This window comes from Lynx rufus, unplaced genomic scaffold (genome assembly GCF_022079265.1).
Source record: "Lynx rufus isolate CCGP_SWC_20201006 ecotype Redwood Valley unplaced genomic scaffold, mLynRuf1.p SCAF_49, whole genome shotgun sequence".
Taxonomy (NCBI): domain Eukaryota; kingdom Metazoa; phylum Chordata; class Mammalia; order Carnivora; family Felidae; genus Lynx; species Lynx rufus.
The window spans coordinates 1,281,364-1,291,831 of record NW_025814866.1 but is presented as its reverse complement, the minus strand read 5'-3'; the positions used below and the strand labels follow the sequence as shown (position 1 = coordinate 1,291,831).

Genomic DNA, 10,468 nt, shown 5'->3' with positions numbered 1-10,468 from the left:
GGTGGGATTAGAGCTCACGTCTGCAGGCCCCGTGTCTGGCGTCTGGTGTGCTTTCCGGAACAGGGACTAAGGTGAGCCGAAAGGCCTGTTCCACTTCTGCCTGAGCCCTTCTGTTTCTCTCTTCCTTTCCATTTCCAGGGGTCCTGGCCACCCTTGCTTGTCATCATGCTTGGACCAGGGTACCACGTGTGCAACAAGTTTGACCTGGCTAAGAGTGAGCAGGTGGTGTGCACAAAAAAATGGTGCACAAGGAGACACCCAGTAGGGCCCCAAGACGGAAGGGATGACATCCCAGGGGACGCCAGAGAGACATCCCAACACCTGCCCCAGCAGAAAGCTGGCAACAGGGCCATGCCTAGGAGCATGTGGGAGGTGAAGACTAGGGCACACCCCACTGGGTCTCTTCTGCCACTGTGTCTAGGAGTGCACGCTTGACTAAAGGCTTCAGAAGAGAAGCTGAGAACTCACCATCATCGCATCTCATAAGCATGCAGTTGCCGTGAGTATGTGACACATGTACATCCAACCTCTTTCTTGGAGGCTTTAAAAAGACATCGACGTTCTTGAGTTTTTGCTTTGATGGCAGAAGCACGACATACTCCCCACCCAGGGAGCATCCATCACTGCTCCCCATGTGCGGTATGTCTTTCATTCAGCTATTTCTCAGGGCTGTCACCATTAGCAATCTGCCGTGTGTCCGTCGGCTCTGCTTCCAGGACCGTCACTGCTACCCACATGCCTCGAGGTTCTTTCCGTTGTTTCCAGGGGCCGGGCTGTGTGGTCTTGCCAGCCTGACCTAGAATCCCAGCACATCCACTGAGGGGCTGTGGGACTTTGAGCAAATCTCTGCATCTTTCTGCACCCAGTTCTCATCTGGAGAACCATATGAGGGGCCATAACAGTGCCCACCTCCCACCAGGGCTCCTCTGAGGACTCTTGGAGAGAGCGCAGGCCCAGTTGCTCAACCCAGTGCCTGGCATGTAATGAGAATTGATGTTACTTTTAGTTGTTGTTTGTTTTGTTTTGTTTTCATAGTTAAGGCTATGCTATTTATGTGTACAATTTCATGTTTTGGCTTTTTTCTTTAGCACTATTAACCATGTACCTCTGTTCTTTAAGTCTTTGTTTCTTTCTTTAACTTTTTAATGTTTATTTATTTTTGAAAGAGAGGGGGGGGAGGGGCAGAGAGAGAGGGAGACACAGAATCTGAAGCAGGCTCCGGGCTCCGAGCTGTCAGCACAGAGCCCGATGTGGGGCTCGAACCCACGAACTATGAGATCATGACCTGAGCTGATGTCGGACGCTTAACCGACTGAGCCACCCAGGCACCCCTGCTTTCACTGTTTTTAAGCTCAGAATATTCTTTCCTATCCAGAGCCGATGTAAGTACTCACTGGTATTTTATTCTAATATTTGTCTTTACATTTAGCCTTTAATCCTGTGGATATATATTTTAGAGTACACCATGTGTTAACGATCTGCTCTGTTTTCCTCCAAATTGCTAAATGTTCTGATACCATCTCTGAATCATCCTTCCATGGTGATGACTGATGTTTCCTTCATTTATATTGTACATATGTGTGCGTGTGTATACCACCTGTAGTCTCTTTCTAAACCATTTGTTTGTTTATTTTGACGCCACAGTGACTTGGTGACTCTACAGTCTAGAGTTCTATGTTGTAGCACTAGGAGAAGTGTGAAATTCTGGCATCAAGTGAACCCCAGTCAAAAATAGATGAAAAACAATTTGTAAACATGAAGTTTGTTGTGAAGGAAACCTATGGTGGCATTGTGTCAGTACCTAAGTTTTAGTTTGCTTTAATGAATAGAGTTCAGTTTTGTACCATATTTTGGCAAGGAAACTTAAGCAAGGAGGCAGGAACTCCCTCCTCCAAATATACAACCCTGAGGGCCACAGCTCCCAGAATTTACTGTCTGAGCTGCCCCACTGGCGACAACATTCAATCATTACAAGGCAATCACTAAACGGTCTACGTGTCTTAAGTGAACCAAGTGATTAGCAGCTATGTAATGTGAAACACACAGTTAGTGAAGAGAAAGGAACCAAGGAGCATTTGGAAGAGGCCCGGAAGTAGCCAAAGCTACTGGGAGTGTAGCACAATGACACAAAGCAAGTGGCTTGTGTGTGCAGGGCCATTAGTGCTAGGTTTCTGCTGTCCCTTGTTTAGCCAGGTGGGATCATGGCTCTCACATTGTTAAGTGGGACTAGAAGCAAAGTGTAGGGGTGCCATGGATGACATTGGCATGAACAGTGCCACAGAAAACACACCATGGAGGGTATGTAGCATGGGGATCCCCCTGTGCAGAGCCCAAGTGGGCATGTGCTAGAACACCTGCATCTGGGCTCAGGGAGAATATCAGGGCCCAGTCTTAAGCAGCACAACGTGCCCTGGAACAAGCCCAGAGGCCCCAAGGGTACTCAGTGGTGATCTAGGCTGGCTGTCAGCCCTGCCAGGGAGAAATCTACCCTAGCCATACCCTGGCAAGGGAAAGCAATCTGCTTAGAGGGCTGATCTTTCCTCTTTGTAATGTGGACCACGGCTTACAAGGAGATGCTAAGGACATAGGGACCTATGGATTTCTACTGTGAGAATGGGAACCATGAGTTTGAATCCAGATGGTCAACTAGAGCCAGGAGCACTGCAGCCAGAAATGCTGGCAGCACCCAAAGTGCTCATGGAAGGGATTCCCGTGTTCAGGGATAGCATTCTTGGTTGGAAATAATCCCTGCTCTGGGATCCATGAGGAAAGGTTGGGATCTAGAGGAGGATGGTGGCCTTGAGAGGGGCTGCACCCCAAATGATGGGGCTTTGGCCATGGAACAGTTCAGAGGATAAGACAGGCTCCTGGGCCTGGGGAAAGCTTGGCTGAGGAGGAATGCAGGGCACACAGCTCTGTGGAGTCTCCAGCAACAGGGGAACTGGGCTAATCACCCAAGCCTGGGGAAGTGGCTGGCACCTAGGCTTTGAACCTGCCCTACTAGCACTAGGTGAAGTGCCCAGGGGCCTGGACATGGCGATCCTGCAGAGTAAGCAAAGGGAAAAGGGAGAAAAGGCCACATTCATCTCTTTCCAAGTTCTCTCCCTACAGGGGTGAGATGATGAAAGGCCAGGCTAGAGTGGCCACCAGGGGCCTCTCTCTTCTAAACCAGCCCCAGAAGGAGGAGGGCAGATTCCCAGGGCCAGACTTGAGCCAGCCTGCCTGGGGTCCAGCCCTCCTCCTGTCTCCCCTCCTCCAGACGGGTGGGAAAGTGGCTGCCCCCACTCAATCCTAGAAGAATTCAACGCACACCAACCCATGTTCCATGACACACACTCCTATTCACACATTCACACTCCTACACACTCACATACTCTTGCACACAGACATACCGTCACACACTCCCATATTCTCACATTCACTCACACTCTCACACACTCACACACATTCACTGACACTCATACACGCACACACACTCACACCTGCTCAGGGAATACACATGCACAAGTATGCTCCGAATGGTGGAGAGACAAGGGATCAGCCACACTCCCATCCCCTCTCCTCTTTTTCTGCCTTCCAAATCCCAAAGCACTGGTGGAAAGTGGCCAGTTGTCATGGCCCTGCTAAGACACACAGGACAGATGTGGTTAGGATGGTACCTTCCTTGAAGAAGCAAGAACAGAGCCCACCTGGGGACCTCACCCCAATCCTGAAGCACACTCTGATGGGACACATACAAGGGTCCCCACAACACGGGGCCAAGCTCACTAGGCCAAGGAGGCTGCAAGCATGGTCCTGATGACCCCCTTCTCAACAATCCCCTGCAACCCTCATTCCATTGTCCATTTGTCTCATTACCAAGCATCTCCAGGGGCCCATCCATCCATGTAGCACCACTGTCTGCAGCTCTCACCACATGGCCTGGGCCTCCCCAGATGCACAGGTCCTGAAGGCTGGTCAAGCAGCTGTGGGCCTGGGACTCAGCTTTCTGCAAGGTCCTCACTCATCATTGGCTGCTTTGGGGAATCTGTTCTTCATCTGTACCATGGGGTTGGTCAGAGCCACTGTTCCTTCAAAACAGCCGGAGAACACCTCTGGGAACAGACTGAGTGAGCCCCCAAGGGGCCTTCACAATTTCCAGGTCAACAGTACTGTTCTCTCCCAAACACCTGCAGGGAGAGGCCCTATTGTTCCGTCTCTTAATCAGTTCAGAGGCAGATGGAGGCCTGCCCTCAATTTGTGGAATGCAGGGCCCTAGAGGGTTTGGGCAGGCTCCTCAATCCTTATGATGGTCTTCTCCAAGAATTTCCCCTCCAGCTGCAGCATGCAAGGAAGGGATCCCTGATCAACAGTGCCCTCCACCCTGGATGGGTGCCTGCCTCAGGTGGCACCAAGTGCTCTGTGAGAAGCAGAGATCCAGAACTCACCTCCAATCAGGAAGAGGCCCACTCCCCAGGCCACATCCACAGACCCCTACTCGTGTCCCACTACCCCGTCTGCTCCCAGGACACATGACTGGTGCCCTCAGAGTTAGCTGGAAGGGGAGTAGGAGAGGGAGAGGGTGCTCCCTCCCCTTTGGGGGCCACCCTGCCCAGGATTAAGATCAGAGGACAGCTCTCCCTGCCTGTCCTCCTTCCTGGCAAGGCAGAAGCACTGTGGAAACCCAGCCCAGCCTGCCCTCTGTCCCTTGACATCATAGCCTCCCAAGTACCCCCAACATCCCTCAGTAGCTAGACCATGATGGGCCAATTGTCAGCTGGCAGGGGTAGGTTGATCCTAAATGGAAGCGATAACCCCCAACTTGGAGTCCTGCATGCAGCTCCTGGCAGGGGTGTCTAACCTCATGCACAGGCCTTTCTGTGCCCAGTGGGTCTCTGGGATTATACACGTGAACTCTCTGACCCATCTGGATGCCCTGAGCTTCTCAGCCCTGCCCAGATAATGGGCCTCAGGCCATATCTGCTATCCCTCCCCCCCCCCGGAATACCTAACCCACTTATTCCTGGGGGGTTCCCTGAGATTTATGGGGACCCAATCAGACACTTCTTGTGCCCAAAGTTCAGGTCACCTGGCTCTATCCAGCCAGAGGACCAGAAGCAACTCTTGGATCCTGCCCTGGCCACACCCAATGCCAATGGCGGGTACCAAGCCACTGTTATTCCCCAACCCACCCCCAGGTGACCCTTCCCTCAAATGCCCACAGCAGAAGTGAGACTCAGCTCAAACATTCAATGAAATTTATTGAAGAGAAACATTTACTGAACCCATTGAAGAGACCCTTCCCTCAAATGCCCACAGCAGAAGCGAGACTCAGCTCAAACATTCAATGAAATTTATTGAAGAGAAACATTTACTGCAACCATTGAAGAGAGGGAATGACAACACAGAGAGGAATGTCGAACAGCCACTACAGCCCATAGGTCACGGAACCCCTCCTCCTGGGTCCCAAAGGAGGTGCCTCTGTTCCCCCCAACACCGTGGCCCTCCTGCCGTAATCTCCCTTTCTGAGGGCCCCATGATCAGCCTTTGGCCAGGATGATGGATGCTGGCCATGGCCCCTCACTCCAGGGCACTCTCCCCTCTGGCCAACATGTTGGGGCCTGGTCCTGCCCTATGGCGTGCACAGGACACTCACAGGATGCTGGAAAATGCAGACAGGGACCCTCGGACAAGCCAAAAAAACTCAGTCACAAGTAACAAGAGAGTGGCACATCACAGCACGGTTTCCACGGAGACTCCCACAGGCCACCTCTGTCCTTGGTCCAGTGCCTCCTTCCTGAGGTCGCGGGGTCAGCACCAGCCGTGCCTTCGTCTGTCCTTCCCGCCACCTCCTGGGACTGGGCTTCGACAGGTCTCCGGGGCGGGGTGGGGGCGGCTGCTCAGATAAGAACACACACACATCTCCACAAGAACAAGCAGCAGTTGGCCTAAACCTACACCGAGGAAGCATGGGCTGAGCTCACGACACCGCACGACAGCGAGCAGAGCCTGGGCTCGCACTGAAGCTCGTGCCACACCCCCGGGGCTGAGAGGTGGCTGCTGCGTCAGGCCAGGACACCCGCCGCGGGCTCCTGCCCACCTCAGGGCTCTGCACGGGAATGGTAACTAGGGTGCGTGTAGGGGGAGCTGACACGGGGGGTCACTAAGGGGCCTACAGAGGCACACGTGGGCTTCTCAGAGCGTGGAGTGACGTGCTCCACGGGTCAGTGAATGAGGGTCCCCCTCTTGGGCGGCCCGAGGGGCCGGCACCCTTGAGACGGCCCCTGACCTCTCCCAGGCCAGTGTGGGTGGCACACATTTTCAGGTGCCCCTCACCTAGGCTAGGGCCAGCCACTCAGGGGTGCTTCCCAGGCTGGCTGCCTGGACTGGCAGGGTTTCGCGCTGGGGCTGGGGCTGGGGCTGGGGCTGGGGCTGGGGCTGGGGCTGGGGCGGAGCTGCCATGGGAGGGGGCACCCCTCCCTGCCCCACTCTGCATCAAGTATGGTCATCCTGGTCCGTCGGAAGGGCTGATGGTGGTGGCCAGGGTGCCTTGGGAAGATGGGGTCCTGGGAATTTGGGCTGGGTGGGTTGTTGCCTCCACGTGGGGAGAGGCTGCTGCCCTGGCGTGGCCTCCCCCTGCCTCCAGAGCGCTGCTGCCTGAGAGGAGAGGGGGCCCCTGGGCCTTCTGAGCCTATTTGCCCGAGGAGGACTTGGGGGGCCTCACCTCCCCAGCCCCGTCCTCGTTTCCCGACTCCTCTGGGATGGGCTTGGGCCCCTCCTCCAGGGGCTCCCCAGCCTCCTGGTCTCCTGCCTGGGCGAGGCCCTCCGGCTCACAGCCAGGACCTCCCGGGCCCTCCCTGGAAGCGCTGCCCATCTGGGCAGGGGTGGGGCCCCCAGGGGCCTCTGAGGGCCTTGCGTGATCTAGGCCCGCAGAGGCGGGAGCATTTTCATCTTCCTGCGTGGCAGGGAAGATCTTGGGGGCCTCCTCAGGGACGAGGGCTGCCCTGGCGACATCACGGGCTTCAGGAGCAGCCGTATCAGCTTCGGCACTGCCAGGAACGGCCTCACTGGCCCCTAGGTTGGCCAGGGCAGCCTGGGAAGCATCTTCCCTGGCTGGGGAGGCTTCGGCAACCTCTCCACTGGCCCGGGCGGCGGCCAGGCCTCCGGTGCCCACACGGGCCCCCTCTTCCACTTGCAAGTGCTCGCTCCTAGCCGCGGTGGCCTCCCACGCCTCGGTCTCCTGAATGAGCCGCAGCATCCCCAGGAAGCCAGGTGGTCTCCTGTCCAGCCGCATCCTCCTCAGCTTGTTCTCGAGCATCTCGTTGGGGCGGGCCCGCATCAGCACCTGCCGGGCGCGTAAATGGCCCGCAAGGTTGGGATGGATGGCCCCCTTCTCCACGGCCGACTGCAGCAGGCCTTCCAGGCGAATCACATAGACAAAGAGAGTCTCCTGGGGCCGCTGGCCACAGGTCAGGAACTTCAGCCGTGCGCTCGTGGGGGTGTCCTCCCTCCCGAACACCTGGACCAGCGCGGCCAGGCAATCCTGTGCAGGGACGTCAGGGTTTTCTGCCAGGAGGCCGCACACGAGATCCAGTGCGGGGCCGCCCAAGCTCTCCATCAGCCTCCTCCTCCTCTCCCTTTCTGTGATGTGGCACCACAGGGACAGCATGTCGCTGGTGTGATCCAGCCAGCTCTCAAAGGACTCTTCTTCTCCGTGTGGCTCTTCCGTTCCAGGAAAGGTTCTCAGTTTCCCAGAGGCCCTGTTTTCCAGCACAGGCTGCCAGGCCGGGCTCCAAGGCTGGGTCCAGGATCTTCCCGCACCTGCGGCTCCTGCCACACCCACAGCTCCTCCCTCACCTGCAGCTCCTGCCACACTCACAGATCCTGACAAACCTGCGATTCCTGCGTCCCCAGCGGCTCCCTCCTCATCTGACTCTCCTGCTTCCTCTTCAGGCCCTGCCTGGCCCACAGCGACTGCCCCGCCTCCGGCTCCTTCCTCGCCTCCAGCCACTGCCCGGCCTCCAGCTCCTGCCCGGCCTCCAGCTCCTGCCTCCCCTCCTTCCTCACCTCCAGCCACTGCCTCGCCTCCAGTTCCTTCCTCACCTCCAGCTGCTGCCCCGCCTCCAGCTCCTGCCCCGCCTCCAGCCGCTGCCCCGCCTCCAGCTCCTTCCTGGCCTCCAGCTCCTGCCCCGCCTCCAGCCGCTGCCCCGCCTCCAGCTCCTTCCTGGCCTCCAGCTCCTGCCCCGCCTCCAGCTGCTGCCCCGCCTCCAGCTCCTGCCCCGCCTCCAGCTGCTGCCCCGCCTCCAGCCGCTGCCCCGCCTCCAGCTCCTTCCTGGCCTCCAGCTCCTTCCTCACCTCCAGCTGCTGCCCCGCCTCCAGCCGCTGCCCCGCCTCCAGCTCCTTCCTGGCCTCCAGCTCCTGCCCCGCCTCCAGCCGCTGCCCCGCCTCCAGTTCCTTCCTCGCCTCCAGCCACTGCCCGGCCTCCAGCTCCTGCCTCCCCTCCTTCCTCACCTCCAGCCGCTGCCCCGCCTCCAGCTCCTTCCTGGCCTCCAGCTCCTGCCCCGCCTCCAGCTGCTGCCTAGCCTCCAGTTCCTTCCTCACCTCCAGCTCCTTCCTGGCCTCCAGCCACTGCCCGGCCTCCAGCTCCTGCCTTGGCTCCAGCTCCTGCCTCCCCTCCTTCCTCGCCTCCAGCCACTGCCTCGCCTCCAGTTCCTTCCTCACCTCCAGCTGCTGCCCCGCCTCCAGCCGCTGCCCCGCCTCCAGCTCCGTCCTGGCCTCCAGCTTCTGCCTGGCCTCCTTCCTCACCTCCAGCCACTGCCTTGCCTCCAGTTCCTTCCTCACCTCCAGCTGCTGCCCCGCCTCCAGCTGCTGCCCCGCCTCCAGCTCCTGCCCCGCCTCCAGCCGCTGCCCCGCCTCCAGCTCCTTCCTGGCCTCCAGCTTCTGCCTGGCCTCCTTCCTCACCTCCAGCCACTGCCTTGCCTCCAGTTCCTTCCTCACCTCCAGCTGCTGCCCCGCCTCCAGCTCCTTCCTCTCCTCTAGCCGCTGCCCCGCCTCCAGCTTCTGCCTTGCCTCCAGCTCCTGCCCCGCCTCCAGCTCCCTCCTGGCCTCTAGCTCCTGCCCCGCCTCCAGCTGCTGCCCCGCCTCCAGCCGCTGCCCCGCCTCCAGCTGCTGCCCCGCCTCCAGCTCCTTCCTGGCCTCTAGCTCCTGCCCCGCCTCCAGCTGCTGCCCCGCCTCCTGCCGCTGCCCGCCTCCATCTCCTCCCTCGCCTCCAGCTCCTTCCTGGCCTCTAGCTCCTGCCCCGCCTCCAGCTGCTGCTCCGCCTCCTGCCGCTGCCCCGCCTCCATCTCCTTCCTCGCCTCTAACTCCTGCCCCGCCTCCAGCTGCTGCCCCGCCTCCAGCCGCTGCCTCGCCTCCAGTTTCTTCCTCACCTCCAGCTCCTGCCTCACTTCCTGCCTCGCCTCCAGCTTCTGCCTCGCTTCCTTCCTCACCTCCAGCTCCTGCCCCGCCTGCAGCTGCTGCCCCGCCTCCAGCCGCTGCCCCGCCTCCATCTCCCTCCTCGCCTCTAGTTCCTGCCCCGCCTCCAGCTGCTGCCCCGCCTCCAGCCGCTGCCCCGCCTCCAGCTCTCTCCTGGCCTCTAGCTCCTGCCCCGCCTCCAGCTGCTGCCCCGCCTCCAGCCGCTGCCCCGCCTCCAGCCGCTGCCCCGCCTCCAGCTCCTTCCTGGCCTCCAGCTCCTGCCCCGCCTCCAGCCGCTGCCCCGCCTCCAGCCGCTGCCCCGCCTCCAGCTCCTTCCTGGCCTCCAGCTCCTGCCCCGCCTCCAGCTGCTGCCCCGCCTCCAGCCCCCTCCTTGCCTCCAGAAGCTGCCTTGCCTCCAGCTCCTGCCCCATCCCCAGCTCCTGCCTCGCCTGCCAAGGCAACCCCTGCTTGCCTCTGGGTCTGTGCAAGGAAATTGGGTGTATCCTGTGACTCTGATTCCGGGGCCTGGGGCAGGAAGACCACAGTCCAGGGTCCTCCCGTGCCTGGTATTTGTCGGGGGATCACACTTCGGTTTAAATACTCAGCAAACTTGACCAAGGCGACCCTGGACCTGAGCTCCTTTCTGAACACCTTGCCCAGTACTCGGTATCTTCCCAGGGGCTGGAGGGCAGCCTGCACGGCCTCCTGGAATTCCTGGTCCTCACAGTCGTGGGGAATGCCCAGGATGAGCAGCGAGTGCTGAGCATCCACGCCCATCCACCTGCACCAGCCACGAAGCATAGCCAGTGCCATCGCGGATACCTGCGGGGGAGGGGCGCGATCGCACAGGGGCGCGCAGACTGTCGCAGGCTCTGCAGTGGAGGCCTGTGGGTGCAAAGGGGAGAGAGGGACACTGGTGCCAGACAGCCCACCGCACCGCCCCCCACACCGACCTGGATCTCCTCCCTGGCCAGTTCACGTCTTCCAGGCCACGTACCAGAACCCCCACCATGCAGCCCTTCACCTCTGCAAGGAG

At 59.3% G+C, this 10,468-nt stretch overlaps 1 protein-coding gene across 1 annotated transcript; it reads right to left on the bottom strand.

The window, feature by feature from the left end:
• Window positions 1-5,315: 5,315 nt before the first annotated feature.
• On the bottom strand, window positions 5,316-10,233 carry LOC124525871 (paraneoplastic antigen Ma6F-like). Its single transcript, XM_047098488.1, has 2 exons — window positions 9,810-10,233; window positions 5,316-8,082 (listed from the first exon to the last, which is right to left on the bottom strand). Exons 1-2 carry the CDS (start codon window positions 10,231-10,233, stop codon window positions 6,671-6,673), a joined length of 1,836 nt encoding a protein of 611 aa, XP_046954444.1. The 3' UTR covers window positions 5,316-6,670.
• Window positions 10,234-10,468: the final 235 nt, after the last annotated feature.